This window comes from Rhinopithecus roxellana, chromosome 13 (assembly GCF_007565055.1).
Source record: "Rhinopithecus roxellana isolate Shanxi Qingling chromosome 13, ASM756505v1, whole genome shotgun sequence".
Taxonomy (NCBI): Eukaryota; Metazoa; Chordata; class Mammalia; order Primates; family Cercopithecidae; genus Rhinopithecus; species Rhinopithecus roxellana.
In genome coordinates, this window is record NC_044561.1 from 80,140,372 (window position 1) to 80,160,514 (window position 20,143).

At 47.1% G+C, this 20,143-nt stretch overlaps 1 protein-coding gene across 1 annotated transcript; it reads left to right on the plus strand.

The window, feature by feature from the left end:
- Window positions 1-10,188: 10,188 nt before the first annotated feature.
- THBD (thrombomodulin) lies at window positions 10,189-14,415 on the plus strand. The gene has a single exon (XM_010369093.2). The coding sequence runs from the start codon at window positions 10,280-10,282 to the stop codon at window positions 12,257-12,259; it is 1,980 nt and encodes a 659-aa protein (XP_010367395.2). The 5' UTR covers window positions 10,189-10,279; the 3' UTR covers window positions 12,260-14,415.
- Window positions 14,416-20,143: the final 5,728 nt, after the last annotated feature.

Consider the following 20,143-nt stretch of genomic DNA (forward strand, 5'->3'; position numbering starts at 1 on the left):
GAGGGTGCAAAGATCCCAGCCTTCTCAAGATGACAGGAGTGGCTCTTTCAGGCAGCAGCCTTTTATTAAGTTGTTGAAAATTAGTGAGCTACAAGGGAATCAGAATAGCTTCTGTTTTGCAAGAGACTGCAAAAATGTGATTGTGTATTACCAGCCAAATTACTTTGAACTGACTAGTTTTCAATTATCAAAAAATAATTTTACCTTTTTTTAATGGAATGGAGACTTTAACTTATAAAATAAATGCATGTAGAAAATATAAGAAAGAGAAGAAAGTAAAAACCGTTCTGCTTCAACCCAGAGATAATGATGTTACCAGCAGCAAATCCGTATGGGTCTGGAGCAACCTCAATTCTTGCCTCCTCAGAAGAAAGAGTTCAGCTGAGAGGCAGAAGGAGAGACTGAGGCAAGCTTTAGAACAGGAGTGAAAGTTTATGACAAAGCTTTAGAGCAGGAAAGAAACAAGGAAAGTACACTCAGAAGAGGGCCAAGTGGCCAACTTGAAACACAAGTGCGTGGTTTGACTTTTTGACTTGGGGTTTTATGTGTTGGCATACTTCTGGGGCCTTGCATCCTTTCTCCTCTGATTCTTCCCTTGGGGTAGGCGGTCCACATGCTCAGTGGCCTGCCAGCACTAGGGAGGGGAGTATGCATGGTTTGTTTACTGGAGTTGTACACATGCTCACTTCAGGCATTCATCCCTTGCCAGTCAAATGTCCCTAGAAGGTCATATGCCAATTAAACTCTGTCATTTTGCATCTTAATGCACAAGCTTGAGCCCACTCACCCAACTCCTGAGATCTTATCTGGAAGCTGCAGGTCCCCAGTTTCAGGTTTTTTCTATCAATAGGGAGACTGCTTTCCCTGGGACTGGCTACAATAAATTATTACTATAGAAAGACAGTTAACAACTGCCTGACCATCACCTGATGGTTGCCTGACATTCCTGGTGGTGGAGGAGCCCTCTCCTGCCCTGCTTAGGCCTGACTAGCTACCTACTGTAACAATTATGTATATATTTCCTATACCGTAAGTAGTATTTCTTTCTATATTAGCTGTGTTTACTGCCATAGCTTTCCATCCACTGGATCTATCAGTTATAATTTGATAAGTATATTAAATATACTTATTGTGTTAACAAAATGTTCAGATCTTTAATTTTCACAAAAGATTAAAGGCAAGCACTAAATATTTGCAGTTATATTAATGATAGATATTTTCATTGCTCAATTTCTCACATTTAATACATTTAAAGAATATATTAAAATATACTTCTGTAAAATAACATTAAAATATATAGTTCAAATTATCTTATTTTCCTGGCTAAATAAGTTTTGTTCTCTGCACACGCTCACTTTTAAGACTCTTGTCCTGCATACATTTAAGGCCTGAGCTTATCCCACAGGAAATGTGCGCCAGCAGCCGAAGCATAGTTGACGTTTCTCAAATAACACTTGTGGATTTCTTGGCTTCCTTGTGAGGACTTTGTCTTCAAGGACAGTGTTTCTGAGTGTAAGAGCATTTCTTTCAAATATGCATTGTTTTCAATAAAAATATAATCTGCTGTGAATAAATATTTTGTAGAAAATAAAGGGAGAGGCTAACGGCACAAATGCACCTTGACACAACAATGTTCCAGAGGCTTCTACTTGACTGACTGAGATAATACTGTGTTCTTTCAAGTGAATAGTTCTTCATTCGGGGGTTTCATCAACTTGAATGGAGAAAACATTACTTCTATATTTTCACTAATCTGCACCTGAAACAGCATATCCTTTCCTTCCAAAAGGAAAGAAAAGAAAAGGCAAGGTAAATACCAGGAGTAGTGTTAGCAGGACCTGAGACTGTCATCACTATAAATCACAAGACACTTCATTCCACATTATAATTGTCGCAGATCTCTCAAAATATTGTTTACATTGATCACCACTTTGAAATTATGGCACTTAAGTGATGTACCAAGAGAACTTGTGTTTTAAAATATCCCAAAAGAAGCACTTATATTTGATACCACATATTTGCTTCTTTTTGAGATTTTGATATTTCATTTTAATATGAGCGGATTCCTTTGTAATTCTGTGTGTTTTATTTGATACATTTATTTAAAATATTATTCTAGAAAGGGGTCTGTGGGCTTCAACCAACTGCCGGAGGACCCACGGCCCAAATGCCTGTTCATCTCTTGCTCACCACCTATTGGCCTAAGCAGAGATTACTAGCTATACTGAGATATAATCCAGGGGTAAACAGTTTACCCCTTTAAAATGTATAATTCAATGGCTTTTAGTGTATGCATAGTTTTGCAAATTAATTCTAGAACATTTTAATCATCCCAGAAAGAAATCCTGCAACCATTTGCAGTCTTTTCCTAATTCCCCCTTAATCCCTAGGCAAACGGTAATGGACTCTTCATCTCTCTAGACTTGTTAATTCTGGACATTTCATGGAAATGAAATCATACAATATGTGGCCTTCTGGGACTGGCTTATTTTATTTAGCATAATATTTGCAAGATTGTGCATGAATCAGTACTTCCTGTCTTTTTGTTGCCAAATAACATTTCATTATATGAACAGAACATGCCACATTTCATTCATTCATTCAACAGCTGATGGATATTTGGGTTCTTTCTACTCTTTGGCTATGAAGAATAATGCTACCAGGGCCAGGCGCAATGGCTAGTGCCTATAATCCCAGCACTTTGGGAGGCTGAGGTGGGCAGATTACAAGGTCAAGAGATTGAGATCATCCTGGCCAACATGGTGAAACCCCGTCTCTACTAAAAATACAAAAATTAGTTGGGTGTGGTGGCATGCACCTGTAGTCTCAGCTACTCAGGAGGCTGAAGCAGGAGAATCGCTTGAACCCAGGAGGCAGAGGTTGCAAAGAGCCGAGATTGCACCATTGCACTCCTGCCTGGTGACAGAGTGAGATTCCACCTAAAAAAAAATGTTTAAATTTTTCTTGAGTATGTATACCTAGGAGTAGAATTACTACATTGTATGGTAACTGTTGTTTAACATTTTGGGGAACTGCCAAAAACTGCTTTCTAAAGTGGTTGCACCACTAAATATCTGCATCGGCACTATCTGAGGGTTCTTCTCTGTCTTTTGATTGTAGCCATCCTGGTGGGTGTGTACTGGTATCTCATTGTGATTTTGATTTGCATTCCCCTAATGGCTAACGATTTTGAGCATCCTTCCATGTGCACAGGATCTCTGTCTTCTCACTCAGGTGTCCTGATGTATTGGCCATTTATATACCTTCTTTTGAGAAATATCTATCCAGATCTTTTGCCCACATTTTAATTGGGTTAATTGTCTTTAATTATTGACTTGTAATAGTTCCTTATATATTCTAGAGAGACCTTATCAGGTACATAATTTGTAAATGTCTCCTACCATTCTGTCTCCACTTTTTTTTGAAGCATAAAAGTTTTAAATTTTGATAATATCCAACTTATCTACATTTTCTTGGATTGCTTGTGCTTTTTGTACCATATTTAAAAAACCGGTGCCTTATTGAAGGCCACAGAGATTTACACCTATATTTTCTTCTAAGGAGTTTCTAGTTTTAGACTTACATTTAAGTGTTTTGACCATTTTTAGTTAATTTTTTATTTGATGTGAGGTAGAGGTCCTACCCTACCACATGTAGATATGCAGTTGTTCCAGAATCATTTGTGGAAGAGACTGTTCTTTCAATTGCCTTGGCACTCTTGTGGAAATCAATTGACCACAAATGTGAGGGTTATTTTTAGATTCTCAATTCTATTCCATTGATTCATGTCTGTCTGTATCCCAGCACCATATTGTTTTGGTTCTGGTGCTTTGTGGTAAGTTTTGAAATCAGGAAGTAAGCATTCATATTTTTTCTTTTCCAAGATTTCTTTGGCTTTTTGGAATCCCTTGAATGTCTATGTGAACGCTAGGATAAATATGTAAATTTCTGCAAAGAAAAAGGCTGAGATTTTGACAGGGATTGCATCAAATTTATAGATAAATTGTGAGGATATTTCCACCTTAATCATATTAAGTCTTCCAATTCATGAGCATAGGGTGTCTTTCCATTTATTTAAGCCTTTTAAAGTTTCTTTCAGCAATGTTTTGTAGTTTTAAGAGCAAATGTTTTGCATTTATTTTGTTAAATTTATCTCCAAGTATGTTATCCTTTTTGATGCTATTATAAATGGAATTGTTTTCATAATTTTCATTTTTTCATTGTTATACAGAAATACAATTGCTTTTTATGTAGTGATCTTGTATCCTGCAACTGCTGAACTCCTTTATTAGTTCTTAGTTTTTTAAAAAAGTGTTTTCCTTAGGATTTCCCGTATACAAAAAAGATAATATCATCCACAAATATAGATAGTTTTATTTGTTCCTTTCCAGCTTGGACTTTTAAATTTCCTTTTCATAGCTAACTGCTCTGGAATCACCAGCATAATGTTAAATGGAAGTGGTAAGAGCAGACATTCTTGTTTTGTTCTGACCTTAGGGAGGAGGCTTTCAATATTTTACCGTTGAGTATGATATTAGCAGTATGGTTTTTTGGACATGCAACATATTTTCTTTTACAAATAATAGACAAATAAAGTTTATTCTGAAGAATGGACCAACAAAGAATTGTCCACTTTTACCTTATTTCTTTAAGAAAGCCTGAGTAAGTGCCAAAATTTAGCAAAATACTTGTTTTGCTCTAACATGCTGCAGTTATTAGACATTTGCTTAACAGTTATTTGTCCATCCTTGAATTTATATACTGCTACATAGCCATAGAGACTTAATTTTTACATTTGCATTTTAGTATTGTTAGTGTATTATAAATATGACTAAGGTATGTATGGGGTCAGCACAATGCCACTGGGGCCCCCTTCTGTCTGTGGACTCCTTTTCATCTCTGTTCTAACAACATTCACACAGGTTTGCTTTCAATAAAAGTGACTGAAGTCTGTTCACTGCCCAGGTAGTTGGTCCAGCCTCCTCCACAGACGTCAAGCACAAACTTCCTTCTAAAAAGCCAGACTTGGCTGGGCACAGTGGCTCATGCATGTGATCTCAGCACTTTCAGAGGCTGAGGTGGAGGATTGTTTGAGCCCAGGATTTCAAGATAAGCCTGGACAACATAGTGAGACCCCATTTCTACACATACACACAAAAGAAAAAAATCAGCTGGGTGTGGTGGCATATACCTGTAGTCCTAGCTACTCTGAAGGTTGAGATAGGAGGATCACTTGAACTGGGAGATCAAGGCCACAGTGAGCCATGATTACACGGCTGCACTCTAGTCTGGGCTACAGATTTTGAGACTCTGTCTCAAAAGTCAATATCAGTCTGTAAATAAATAAAAAGCCAGACTTCCTGGATGGATACCAGTGACCACAGGGGTCTTTGATAAAGCCTTTTATTTTTATTTTTTTGCCAGTAGTAACAGCTGTATGTGTTAAACAGCTGCTGTGTTCCAAGAAAAGTAATAGTCACTCTGTGTACATTTTCTGTTTTGATTTTACACTAACCCTATATATTAAATATTATATCTCCAGTTTTGGGGAAAGAACACCAGAGATTGAAATAACTCAGCCAAGTTGGCCAATATGTGGCAAAACGGGAGCTCAGACATACTCTACATTGTAGTTATTTCATCCTTACCACGGGCCGGTGAATCTTTGTTTCACCACTTACAAGCTGTGTGGCCTTGGAGAGTCACTGATTCTCTCTGGCCTTCGGCTTCCACACCTGGGCAATGGGGAGTCACTATGGATGTCTCTGGGGCAGATGGGAAGCCTGAGACAGGACATGCTTCAATTTCTTCCCTATGCCTCCATCCCCGGTTTTTTCACAATTGCTTATTGTTATTAATGGTAGAAATGCTTGGCTGGAACAAATTAAATCCAGCAGACATTTGGTGAGTCCCTACCATGGACAAGAAACCATGCTGGATATTGAATGCAATCAGAGGAAGAATCCAAATTCTAGGGACCTGAGTGTTTTCTCTTTTGCTAAAATGTATTGTGAGTTGACTACGGCTCCTCTGTTCTAAATGCTTTACACGTATAACCCATTTAATCTTCATCCTAACACTTTGAAGGAGGGACTATTCCCATTATACAGTCAAGGAAACTGAGCTACAAAGGAGAGGGGTTATCAGTCAAATCTTAAAACAAACACAAACTTGTGAATGCTGGAGCTGGGTCTCCAATGCAGCCAAGTTGGCTCCAAAGTCCACACTTTTAATTCACCCTGAGACTCTGAGGGCCCCCATCCTCGTCTTTGCTGGTGAATGTGAGAAAATCACCCTGGAGAGGACAAAGAAACATCCACCACAGGTGCTGTAATAAGCCCTGGGCACTGTCTGGTTACAAAGTGTGCGGCTAGGTGCAAGGGGATACAAAGATGTGTGGGAATCTGGACTGCATCAAAAAGTGTGGTATGTGCATGATTAAGTACAGAGCAGGGAGGGAGTGGTGAGTATTAAATTGCTGAGAAGACGACCTCTCTATGGGAGTCACAGACAGATCAGTTCTGGTTGGGTTATTCAGAAAACTTGCTGATGGGGAAGCTTGAACTGGGACTTGAAAGAAGGAAAAGATTTCAGTGGCTGAAGAGGCTGGCAGACGAGAATGTTGCTGGCAGAGGCAGAGATATGGACCACAGGGTGGAGGTGAGCGGACAAGGTGCTTCTCTGACAGTGATCAGGAGCCTCCCTTTCCAGGACGTTTCCGTATCCATGGAGACCAGTAGGACACTGGTCCTTGAAGCCTTGTGAGGTGGAAGGGGTGCTGGCTCTGGGTCCAAATTCCAGCACAGCCCCTTGCGTGCAAATTTCCTCACCTGTGGCCACAGAGTAGAGAGGCACTATCGCGAGCATCTTCAGTGCGGAGGGGAAAGAGCATAGGCTCTTCCAGTGGGCAGGTGCAGCACTGAGGCAGTATGAGGATCAGAGTGACCTCAGCCACAGTGGAGAGCTGGAGAGAAAAGAAGCAAGGAAAAGAGCTGGAGACCCAGCTGTCTTAGCATAAATTGAGAAGGCAGGAGCAGTGATCAGGGGAAACAAGACACAAAAACTGGGCAGAGGATGAAGGAGAGCAGAAAGTCAAAGGCAAATCCATGGTTTAAAACCTCAGTGGACCAACTATTAATACTGGGAAAGATGGAGTAGGGGTCCCTTCTATAATACCCCCTCCCCAATCTCCTTGGACACTGCTATCACTGCCAGGGGAATGGGTAAGTTCACCAAAAGGTGGATTGTGAAGAGATGACGAAGACCACCAGCAGAACCTTGAGAATGACCACTCTAGTGGGCGGGACAAGAGGACCCCAGGGGCCTCCCCAAGGCTCATAAGAGAGGAGGGGAGGAAAACACGTGTCTCAAAAGTAATTGAAGGAGGAGCCTTGAGAATGGTGAAGGGTCACAAGTGCAAATGGCACCAAGGCTTCTAGAAAGGTGGCTGAAAACAAGATTTTGGCAACAGTATTTAGGACCAGATGAGTGTTCTTCAAGAGAGGTGTTTCAGGAGTAAAGCAAGTCTGCTGGTGGGCCAGAGTGAGGGTGCTGGTGGGCCAAGGAGTGGGAAGCGGATGTGTTACCTGCAAAGGGGTGGGAGGGAGTGGCCCACCCTGATGTGCAGGGAGCACAGATAGGAAGATAAGGATGGGGCAAGAACAGAGACAGGGGGCCTTCAGTCACCAGAAGGTAGTTTAAAATATGCAAAGCCTCCAAGGTGTAGGCTGGAGAGGAAAAACGAAGTGGCTGAAGGTAGGCACCGGAAGGCGAAGGTATCCTGAGGGCCGGGGGTAAAGCCCTGACAGGTGGGAAAGCCAAGTGGGTCATGTCCACCCATCCTTGTGCAGGGCAACCCAGACACTGTGGTGCCACCCATGGGGCAATGCTCTGCTCCTATCTGTTGTTGCTCTAGTTTCTTTTTAATATAGAAACATCCAACGTCTGCACCTCCTCATATAGGGTTGATCCAAGTTTCACAGGCATCACTGAGTTCTTAGTGGACTCAGTTACTGGGGCTGTTTTCACACTGTTTTTTTTTTTTTTTTTTTTTTTTTTTTTTTTTTTCTTTCCAAGAATGTGTAATGGGCGCAAGTGGACCTGTATAGGACGTCCAGTGAAACACTGTGGTGGTGAATCAGCTAGAGTCCATCCAAGAATGCAACCAGCCTGGTGTGCGGTGAGATTGATCCTTCAGTGTCCCTCAGTCCCTTTTAGGGCTGGCAGGTTCAGAAGGGCCCTGGTCATCACCCCCCAGGGCCCCACTCCTTGTTTAACGCTTTGCTATCACAGTCTTGAAATCCTTGTAATTGAACAAGGGACCCCACATTTTCACTTTGCACTGGTCTCTGATTCTGTAACTGATTCTGTCCCCTCTCTTGTCTCATTCACTCTGGGAATTGTCCCCACATTCTGAGACCTTTCGGCAGTGCCTCAACGAGGTTCCTGCCCCTGAGGCTCCACCCTTACCCTCATGGCGGCACCCCAGGCAGCCCTGCTTTTGCGTCCTGCTAGGCAAGCTGTGCCCCGGAGTGCACCCCCTGATTCAGCTCAGGCAGCCACCGCTTGCCTGCTCCCGCCGGGGACAGCCTTACTGTCCTATCTGCTGCTCTTCCCTTCCTCTTCCCAGGGAGTCCGCGTCAGGGGAGGTGCAGCTGTGTGCATTCCGGGAGCTTCAGAACCCAGTGTCCAGCAGCTCCTTGGTTTCTGGGACCTGGGGCGCCCTTCCCAGCGCAGAGCTCAGCTCAGCGGGATGTTTTGAGGCTCTCTGCCCCAAGGCGCTGGGGAGTATGGGGCGGGATAGTGGTGCTAGCCCCTTTCACTTTCAGAGTGTCCACGCCCCACCCGTTTGGTCACTGCGAGTCAGTCCAGTCCAGCCGGGTCCACCCCACCGGTGCGTGCCTGTCACACGTGCAGACGCCATACTCTCTGTTCTTGTTTAAAGTCCAGGATCTACGGGGCCCTGGAGGCAAGAGGTGACCGCCGCGGAATCCACGCGGAACTGCCCGGGAACGGAGCTTCCAACCCCAGAGGGAGGCCTATGTGCTCCTACACCTTAACCCTTTTTAGACCGAAACTTCTCCGACTTCGTTGGCTTTGTTTAGAGCTCGACAGCGCCGCCCCCTGGCGCTCGTTGTGAGGACAGTAGAGGAGAGAGGCAAGGGTGTTTTTAAACCGTTTGTCTCTGACCATTATGGGGGCGACCCGAGGGGCAAACATACTCTTCCGTTTTCCCGGTAAGTGTACTACCGGATGAGGTCGAAAGTGACAGATTCCCATCTCCTCCTCCAGGCCTCCCCATCCTGCCCATCCACAGGACCGTGGCTCTTCAGTGCCCTTTGCCGAGCAAGTGGCATTTCTATGCACCTCGGTATCAATTCGGCCTCTGGACGAAATGGAAACCTGCTTAGCTGACCTGGGTGGGATCCGCTGGGATCCCGCAGCGCCACCCCTGGGGCACTGCCAGCCACTGTGCTGAGGTGAGAGAAGCACGTCCCTCGGAAGCTGGACCGAAACCGTCCAGGATGACTTGCTCCCACGCGCCTGCTCCTAGCCGGCGCTGCAGCAATCCACCTGCCACGGCCTCTGAGCGGGGTCCGGACCTCGGCGCCCTGACAGTATCCCCGCGGCTTCCCCACCCGACGAAATGGAGTCTGGCGTTGACTTGTGCGTGCCCAGGGACTCGCGGGTCCCTGGCCAGCCATAGGGCAGAGGGCGTTGGTGTTAGGCCAGTCTTCCCCGCCCTGCCCCGTCACCCCAGCCACACCCACTCTCCTGTGAGGCCAAGCGCTCCGCTGGTTTCCTGAGCCAGGCACCCAGGCCGGGGATGGGATCCAGCTGCTTCTCCTCGGGATCCTGTCTTTGGGGAAGTCCACGTCCTAGGCAGTTCCTGCCAAATTTCCCTTGGTGCCGATCACCCCTCCCAGCGTCCTGCAGGTCCTGTGCACCATCTCCCCCACGCTCCATTCAAAGCCCTCTTCTCTGAAGTCTCTGGTTCCCAGAGCTCTGCAATCCAGGCTTTCCTTGGAAGTGGCCGTAACATGTATGAAAAGAAAGAAAGGAGGACCAAGAGACGAAAGAGGGTTGCACGCGTGGGGGCCCGAGTGGTGGGGGCGGGGACAGTCGTCTCGCTACGAGGGTGCTGGCCTTCCCTGGCGCCTGCCCCTACCGGCCCCGCCCGAGAACTTCCCTGCGCCAGGGCAGAGTTTACTCATCCCCGCGAGGTGATCCCACGCGCGAGGGCGGGCGCAGGGCGGCCAGAGAACCCAGCAATCCGAGTATGCGGCATCAGCCCTTCCCACTAGGCACTTCCTTCCTTTTCCCGAACGTCCAGGAGGGAGGGCCGCGCACTTATAAACTCGTGCCCCGGCGGATCCTCATGTCAGAGGCTGCCTCGCAGGGGCTGCGCGCCGCGGCCAGAAGTGTCTGGGCTGGGATGGACAGAAGCGGCTGTCGCCATCCGCGTCCTGCGCCCGTCTGCTCCGGCACGGCCCAGTCTCAGTGCCAGCGCTTTCCCCGGCGCCTGCACGCTGCGCGCCTGGGTAACATGCTCGGGGTCCTGCTCCTTGGCGTGCTGACCCTGGCCGGCCTGGGGTTCCCCGCACCCGTAGAACAGCAGCCCGGTGGCAGCCAGTGCGTCGAGCACGACTGTTTCGCGCTCTACCCGGGCCCCGCGACCTTCCTCGATGCCAGTCAGATCTGCGATAGACTGCAGGGCCACCTAATGACAGTGCGCTCCTCAGTGGCTGCCGATGTCATTTCCTTGCTACTGAGCGGCGACCGCGGCGGTAGCCGGCGCCTCTGGATCGGCCTTCAGCTGCCACCCGGCTGCGGCGACCCCAAGCGCCTCGGGCCCCTGCGCGGCTTCCAGTGGGTTACGGGAGACAACTGCACCAGCTACAGCAGGTGGGCGCGGCTCGACCTCAATGGGGCTCCCCTCTGCGGCCCGTTGTGCGTCGCTGTCTCCGCTGCTGGGGCCACTGCGCCCGGCGAGCCGGTTTGGGAGGAGCAGCAGTGCGATGTGAAGGCCGATGGCTTCCTCTGCGAGTTCCACTTCCCAGCTACCTGCAGGCCCCTGGCTGTGGAGCCCGGCGCCGCGACTGCTGCCCTCTCGATCACTTACGGCACCCCGTTCGCGGCCCGCGGAGCGGACTTCCAGGCGCTGCCGGTGGGCAGCTCCGCCGCTGTGGCGCCCCTCGGCTTAGAGCTGATGTGCGCCGCGCCGCCTGGAGTGGTTCAGGGGCACTGGGCTAGGGAGGCGCCGGGCGCTTGGGACTGCAGCGTGGAGAACGGCGGGTGCGAGCACGCGTGCAATACAATCGCAGGGGCTCCCCGTTGCCTGTGCCCAGCCGGCGCCGCCCTGCAGGCAGACGGCCGCTCCTGCACGCACTCCTGCAACGACCTCTGTGAGCACTTTTGCGTTCCCAACCCCGACAAGCCGGACTCCTACTCGTGCATGTGCGAGACCGGCTACCGGCTGGCGGCCGACCAACACCGGTGCGAGGACGTGGATGACTGCTTGCTGGTGCCCAGTCCGTGCCCGCAGCGCTGTGTCAACACAGAGGGTGGCTTCGAGTGCCACTGCAAACCTGGCTACGACCTGGTGGACGGCGAGTGTGTGGAGCCCGTGGACCCGTGCTTCGGAGCCAACTGCGAGTACCAGTGCCAGCCCTTGAACCAAACAAGCTACCTCTGTGTCTGCGCGGAGGGCTTCGCGCCCATTCCCCACGAGCCGCACAGGTGCCAGATGTTTTGCAACCAGACTGCCTGTCCAGCCGACTGCGACCCCAACACCTGGGCTAATTGTGAGTGCCCTGACGGCTATATTCTGGACGACGGTTTCATGTGCTCGGACATCGACGAGTGCGAAAACGGCGGCTTCTGCTCCGGGGTGTGCCGCAATCTCCCCGGTACCTTCGAGTGCATCTGCGGGCCCGACTCGGCCCTTGTCCGCCGTATTGGCACTGACTGTGACTCCGGCAAGATGGATGGTGGTGACGACGGCTCTGGGGAGCCCCCCCCAGGCCCGACGCCCGGCTGCACCTCGAGTCCCCCGGTCGTGGGGCGCGTGCATTCGGGCGTGCTCATAGGCATCTCCATCGCGAGCCTGTGCCTGGTGGTGGCGCTTTTGGCGCTCCTCTGCCACCTGCGGAAGAAGCAGGGCGCCGCCAGGGCCAAGATGGAGTACAAGTGCGCGGCCCCTTCCAAGGAGGTAGTGCTGCAGCCCGTGCGGACCGAGCGGAAGCCGCAGAGACTCTGAGCGGCCTCCGTCCAGGAGCCCGGCTTTGGCGTGGCCTTTCTCTCCCTCCTGGGCCTCCTCACCCCCAGCTTTGCTACCCAAAGCACCTTAGTTGGCATTACAGCTGGAGAAGACCCTCCTCGCACCCCCAAGCTGTTTTCTTCGATTCCATGGCTAACTGGGGAGGGAGTGATTAGAGAGAGGAGAATGAGCCTCGGCCTCTTCCTTGACGTCACTGGACCACTGGGCAGAGATGGCAATTTTGCAACGAAGACACAGACTGCGATGTGTCCCAGGTCCTCATCACTGGGCACAGGAGGGTGAGCGTTATTGGTCGAGAGCCTTTTGGGCAGACCTTGACCTCGTGGGCTAGGGATGACCAAAATATTTATTTATTTTTAAGTATCTAGGTTTTTGTTTGTATCCTTTGTTCCTACCTGTATGTCTCCAGTATCCACTTTGCACAGCTCTCCGGTCTCTCTCTCTCTCTCTCTACAGACTCCCACTTGTCATGTGACAGCTAAACTATCTTGGTGAATTTTTTTTTTTCCTAGCCCTCTCACATTTATGAAGCAAGACCCATTTATTCCCCATTCTTCTTAGTTTTCTCATCCGAGGAACTGGGCCAACTCACCTGAGTCACCCTACCTGTGCCTGACCCTACTTCTTTTGCTCTTAGCTATCTGCTCTGACAGAACCCCTACATGAAACAAAAACAAAAACACTAAAAGTAAAAATAGCCATTTGCTTTTTCACCAGATTTGCTAATTTATCCTGAAATTTCAGGTTCCCAGAGCAAAATAATTTTAAACAAAGGTTGAGATGTAAAAGGTATTAAATTGATGTTGCTGGACTGTCATAGAAATTACACCCAAAGAGGTTTTTATCTTTATTTTTAAACAGTAAGCCTGAATTTTGTTGCTGTTTTGATTTGTATTGAAAAATGGTCATTGTTGCTAATCTTCTTATGCAGTTTCCTTTTTTGTTATTATTACTTATATTTGACAGTGTTGAAAATGTTGAGAAGGTTGCTCTAGATTGAGAAAAGAGACAAGCACCTCCCAGGAAACAGTTTAAGAAAGTTTTGAACTGCAAGATTCATGTCAGTTAGCAATTGACTCTCACTGTTCTTGTCACTGGTAGACCAAAATAAAACCAGCTCTACTGGTCTTGTGGAATTGGGAGCTTGGGAATGGATACTGGAGGATGCCCAATTAGGGCCTAGCCTTAATCAGGTCCTCAGAGAATTTCTACCATTTCAGAGAGGCCTTTTGGAATGTGGCCCCTGAACAAGAATTGGAAGCTGCCCATGGGAGCTGGTTAGAAATGCAGAATCCTAGGCTCCACCCCATCTAGTTCATGAGAATCTATATTTAACAAGATCAGCAGGGGGTGTGTCTGCTCAGTAATTTGAGGACAACAATTCCAGACTGCTTCCAATTTTTCTGGAACACATTAAATATGGATCAGTTATAAGTAGCAGGCCAAGTCAGGCCCTTATTGTCAAGAAACTGAGGAATTTTCATTGTGTAGCTTTGCTCTTTGGTAGAAAAGACTAGGTACACAGCTCTAGACACTGCCACACAGGATCTGCAAGGTCTTTGGTTCAACTAAGCCAGGAATGAAATCCTGCTTCAGTACATGGAAATAAATGTATCATAGAAATGTATCTTTTGTAAGACAAAGGTTTTCCTTTTCTATTTTGTAAACTCAATATATTTGTACATAGTTATTTATTTATTGGAGAGAAACTAGAACACAGGCAAAATCCTTGCTTATGACATCACTTGTGCAAAATAAACAAATGACAGTGTGCTCTCGGGTTGTGTGTCTGTTCACTTTTCCTCCCCCCAGTGCCCTCATTGTATGTCATTCAATGGGACTCAAAAACCATGCAAATGCTGTGAGAAGCATGGAGGACTGCCCTGCACCCCAGCACTTGTGTTGTCTGGTGATGGCACCATCTCTGATTTTCAAAGCTTTTTTTAGAGGCTATGATTTTCACTGTAGAATGATTTCATGCTATCTCTGTGTGCACAGATATTTATTTATTGTCCTTCTGTAACCATAACAACTTCATATATGAGGACTTGTGTCTCTGTGCTTTTAAATACATTACAGGATCATTTGTTGGAATGAATTAAATAAACCCTTCCTGGGGCATCTGGAGAATCCCAGCTGTGTGTCCTGTGTATGGTTTGGCGTTATCTCCTCTGCGAGATATCCAAATTCACTGTAGTCATGAAGGGTCTCAGTTTGTGGCTCCAATTCAAGTATTCATTTCTAAACGTCTCATCCAGTATGAAATCATTCTCGTCTCTGTTGGAGATTAAAAACTTTGCCTTTTCAATGCACGCATTTCTTGGGCTCGCTTTTCTAGGATGGTAGGGCTGGCCGAATGCAATATGCAGGGCCCAGAAAGATTTTTTTAAAGAAGAAATTAAAAGAAAGTAGAGTCCAGGCAAATATTCAAATGCTTTATATATCTGAATAATGCCAAACTCGTGAATTTTAGTTTGAGTGGTTATTGTGAAGACAGGGTTGGAGATTTTGGCATCCATCGCAGATGAATTGATGGCTGTAGTGTGTGTGCTGGGGCAGCTGCCATGCACGGTGCCCTATGGAGATAACAAGCTGAGCCATGCTCTCCCTAAGGAGTAGACTAAATCTTTGTGAAGGAAGAGCTACACAAGTGGGGGCAGGACAGGTGCAGATAAATGGGGCTGGGAGACCAGAGAAGACAGTGATACCTTACAGTTTGCCCCTGTTACCCAGCCTTCTGTTTTTCAAAAGGGTCTGCTCCCAGTCACTGTTAAATCAACTTGTAGGACCTCATTGCGTTAGGATTTCTTGTTATTCCAGAAGAAGGGCATTTTCTTAAGGAACACTGGAAGACCAAAACACACTTTCAAAACCCAGAGGCAAAAACCTTCACGCGGCATCTTGGGCCCCAGGACATTAGTTGTGTGGGGCCCTGAGCTTCCCTGTCCTCCTCACTTCCTGCTGCCCAGGGGATCAGCAGTTCTGTTGACCAGTCTCATCTGAACTTGAGATTCTCAAAACACTAAATAGCCACAGTGCCTCTCAGGGAAAGACACCAGGACCACATAAACAAATCAGTTAGCTTTAAAAACTGTCCCTGAGCATTTAAAATCAGGACAGACCTTATGAAACCAGTGCCATGGGTCAACCTGTGTGGTCTCTGCTTTCTGTTCACATCATTGGACATCCAGGTTGGACAGAGACTCCCAGGGACCAGATGCTGGTGGTATTTCACAGCATGAAAGGCCGGGGCAAGAAAGCCAAGGTGGTATTTCTGGATAAGCCAGCATTCAATTTTTTTTTTCTTAGCCTGCTGTTATAAAGCCAACAGAATTCATTTTTTAAGTCAAATGACTTTGTTATCTTTTTTTCCCCCAGTTCCCACCTCGTTTCTTAGATTAGTTCAGCAATTACCCACTGAGCACTTACTCTGTGCCTTTCATGGTGATAGGTACAATGACTAGTCCCTGCCATATAAGCTAGACTCTGGCAGGGGAGAAAAATATGAAACAACTGATCATCCCCAAATTGTACTTAACTTAGAAACAGTGATAAGTGCAGGGGAAGAAAAGCACAGCACACTCTGAAAAGGCACACAAGGGAGGCAGGATTTAGAGTGGAGAACTAGAGGGAGCATCCTGGACAAGTTGACACTTAACACCAGACCTGAAGGGGAAGGAGGGGCTTGTCAAATGCAAACTGGAGGGGGAGGCAGTCCAGGTGGGAAGAATCACACCACGAAGGCCCTGCACCAGTAAGAGACCTGGTGGAGCCCACTGAGCATAGTGAATGAGGTGAGACGGGCTGCAAGGGAGCTGAAGAGGTGGAAAGAGAGATACAAGCAGCAGGAGATGACTGTAGAGGCTGTAGGTCAAAGACACTGAAAGAAAGACTGAAAGAATGACATTGAAAAATGTTCTAGGTGCAAGTGGGTGTACTCAAGCAGTTTTGATAAGAGTGCACTGGGATTCAATTTATGTACTGCATTGTTTGGGAAGATAACAACTACTTCTAGATGTATTTACATGTCCCCCTTGGGCAGGAACCTGCACAATTTCCACTGTAAGCACCCCTCAGGGCTAATATATGGTGTGAGCAGCATACGCACCTGGGTGTGATCCCAGCCTGACACCTGCTGGTCACATGGCCACGGGCACCACATCACCCTTCAAAGGCTGTAAGACGGGTGCAAGCAGTGCCATCTCACAAGGTTTCCAAGAAGATTAGGTGAGGCAATAAGCTCAGTTTCTGGCCCACCGTAGATGTCCAATAACTGTTTACTTGTGTGCCAGTGAACTGGTAGATGCATAAATGAGTACAGAAAAAAGCTGTGTTGGAATCATGAGTGTCTTAGGTGCAAACTCAAGGTTGCACAAAGTGGAGACTGTTCCATCAAGGGAAGATGCAGTTGCTTGGAGTGATGTTATCAAAGCCAGAGGAAGTGTAATGTTGGATTTGCAGGCATCTATCATGGCTTAAACAGGAAGACTTTTGTGCCAGGTAAGAAGTGAGCTCCGACACTCAGTCACTTTAAAATCTAGCTTTGAAGGCTTCAACTTATTTTCCCTTCTCACAAGGCCTAGTCAAGTACAGGGGGCAGAGACTCCCTCTGCTGTTCTCTCAGGGAGGCTCAGAGGACGAAGAACATGCTCCAGAGTGCTCTTCTCCATTTCTCAGGGCCCAAAGGAGAAAGAGACACACAGATTTGGCCCTGGCAGAGCCAGGCCTCCTATCAGAGGTACGGAGGGAGGTTCCTGCAGGTGACATTCCTTCGAGAGACATTATGGTTGTGGATGGGGCCAGGGGACAGAAGATCCCCCACCTCCTACCTTCTGGAGATGCTTGCCGTTCTCTGTTGAATGCAATTCCTTATTATATCATCTATTCAAGGAAAACTGAGGTTGCAAATAATGCATGAAAACACATTTTCTTCATGGTTATAGCTCAGTGGGGGTACCCAAAATACATTGCCTGACCTTTAGAGGCATTTCTTCATAAAACAATGCAGGCAATGCCCAGTTCTTTCTTTCTTTCTTTTCCAGAAAGAATGCCCTGGGTTCAGCGTTATCTCTTTTTGTTTTGAGTGTTCCCTTCCTCCTTTTTTTTTTTTTGGTTAGCAGGTTCAGATGTAGGCAAACAACTGATTTCCTCTTACAAGAGAAACTAAATATTTTTTTAACATCAGATTCTAATAGAATCGAAATCCTTTTCAGGGTATTTTGAAAGTGTGATTGCAAAAGACAAAAGAACCCTGGGGATGGGTCAACTCAAGGTCACGCCCACTGGGGATGGGGAGCAGACAGCAGAGGGTTCCAGGGATCCAATGAGAAACACCAAGAGTCAAAGCTAGGGTCTGTGACAATTATGCGACCTGGGCCACAGGCCAGATATTTCCTTGAATCTCTGCCTGAAGGAAATCTTCTGTTAAAATAGCAAATTTTATATGGATATTATCCTGAGACAAAACCCACTTATCTTCTGCATATTCAACACTTGGCAATATAACCTCTGTACTTGCCCATCTCAAATCTTCTTTCTGGCTTCTCACCAATGCCGTCCCTAAATGCTAAGTTACCCCACTGTTGTCCAGCAACGCTTTGCTCTACTTGGCAAAGAGGAGAGGGGCTTTTCAACATTCTCCTAATTCCTCCCCTTTTCCCTCTGCCTCCTGCCTTATTTTGATTTAATTCCTTTGAGAACATGGATCCCACCTTCCACAAACTCTTTGGAGATCCTACGCCTTGTTCATTGTCCCCCTCTTTTGATAAATTTGTTCTGAAATGCTCATATAATCCCAAATCACCATTTTCAGTGAGCCGTTGCCAGGGTTTGACTACAGTCTTTCTTCATGTATTTTCCCCCTCCTCCAAAAAGGTAGTACTGCAGAAACCCAATGGTAGTGCCAAGAGAATGGAAAGTCTGAGAAGGGCATGGGGCAAGTCCCAGTTTCACTGTTTAATTTGTCTATGACTCTCCAGAGCACAGGATACAGCCATGATAAACATGAACTAAAACGAAGAGCAAACTTAACAGCAAGCTGCCTGGAGGCCTGCGACAAATGGAAATGGTGGTTTTTGGATGGGGCTGGGTCTTGAGGAACACTCTGCTCTGTTTGGCTGGAAGGGAGCTTGGAGTGGAATCCATACCCTCTCTCCAGTGCTTGGAGTAAAGGATCACGAAGTCATTACGGAATTAGCAGCTTGCCCAGGGACATATTCAACCCTCTAGTTTCTCCAGGTGGTGTCTGGAGTCCAGGACACTTCTTTTCAGATCCATAAGGTCAAGAGGGCTGTAGCTTCCTATGTAAATTAGTTGAGGTCTCCTAGTCTGGGGGAAGGAGCTTGGGAAATGGTATAACCAGGTGGCCTTCCTGGATTTGGGGATAGCACCATCTCCAATTCTGTACCTCCTCAGATCCTCCCCATGCTATCTGTGTCCTGCTTCCTTGACCACAAATCACAGCCACTAAGAGGGAAGTAGATGTTGACCAAAACAGTCCCAATCTTGACTGGGGCAATAGTTAGTCAAATGTAAAAATTTGCATGTCAAAATTCATAGAACTGTACAACTAAAAAGAGAACACTCTACCATATGTAAATTATACTTCAATTAAAAATAGATTAAAAAGAAATTACAGCCTCCTCAGAACACTAATGAAAGTCTGATTTTTAAAAAAAATGAAAAAAAAAAGACACCCAACTCTGCACCAACTCCCTCTTCCTCCTTCTGTGTCATGAAGCAGTCACCATTTGAATGGTAAACCTTCCTCCCCTGGGCCAGGAACACGGACTTTGCGTGTCACTGTGCACCTGCAGGTGGATACTGTCGCTCTGTCCTCTCCACACAGGAATGCAACCTTCCCTGGGCCACTGTGGGCTGGAAGCGGGAGAGCTGGGACTAGGCCCTGGTCTGCATGCCTCTCAATCTGTCCTCTCTCCCCATCTACCACACGTCCGCACTGGGCAAGTTCTGACCTTTGGCAGCCCCACTCTCTAGGCAGATAGAGCCCCAGGAATCCAGTCATTTCAAGTGCTATGTTGCAGCAGGTGGATGCTCATGGTGTCTTTTGACAATAGGAAGCCACATGTTTTTATTTGTAGAAAGTCAATACTCCCATTCTAGGCATTTTTTTACACAAGTTCTCCCTCATTTCAGAAAGTGCCCCCATTGTTAAGCACTAAAGTCCATTCCTTCACAGGATTGAGGACCCTGCCTTTCAGTTGATACAAAGTTGATGAAAGTTGGAAAGAAGGACATGATCAACCCCTCCCTGAAGAGCAGAGGCGTGTGAGCCTCAAATTCACAAGGACCCCAGAGCTTGTGATAGGCTTCTTTTACTAGGCAGAGCCAAGCCCCTCATTAGAGCTTGCCACCACTGACCCCTGGCTCTTAGGGCAAAGTCCTCATCCTTGAGGTGGCATAGAAGGCGTTGGTCTGCTGCTCATGTGCCTGCCAGTGCCTCACATGCCCCTGTGGTCTGTAGGTCACATTGAGCCCTTCAGTGCCTTCCACTGCAGGCCCTTTGCACATGCTGTTCCCTTTGCTTAGTGCTTACAGGAACACCCTGTGTCCCGCCGCTTCCTTTCCTAGTTAATGCCCAGGTACCCTTCAGAGGAGGTCATCTCCAGCCATTTTCCTGGGGGAAGCCTGCTCTGAGTCAAGGGCAGCCTCTTTTGTCATCTTTTAGAAAGCATATTCCTTTTCTGTAGAGTGCTTATTTAGGTTTAGAACTATACTCTCATTTCTGTGCTTATTTGATTAACGCATATCTTTTGGCACTAAACCTCCAAGCTCCATGAAGGCAGAAGCTGCCTTTGTAGACTCATCATTTTGTCTCAAAACCTGTTGTACTGCCTGAAAGAA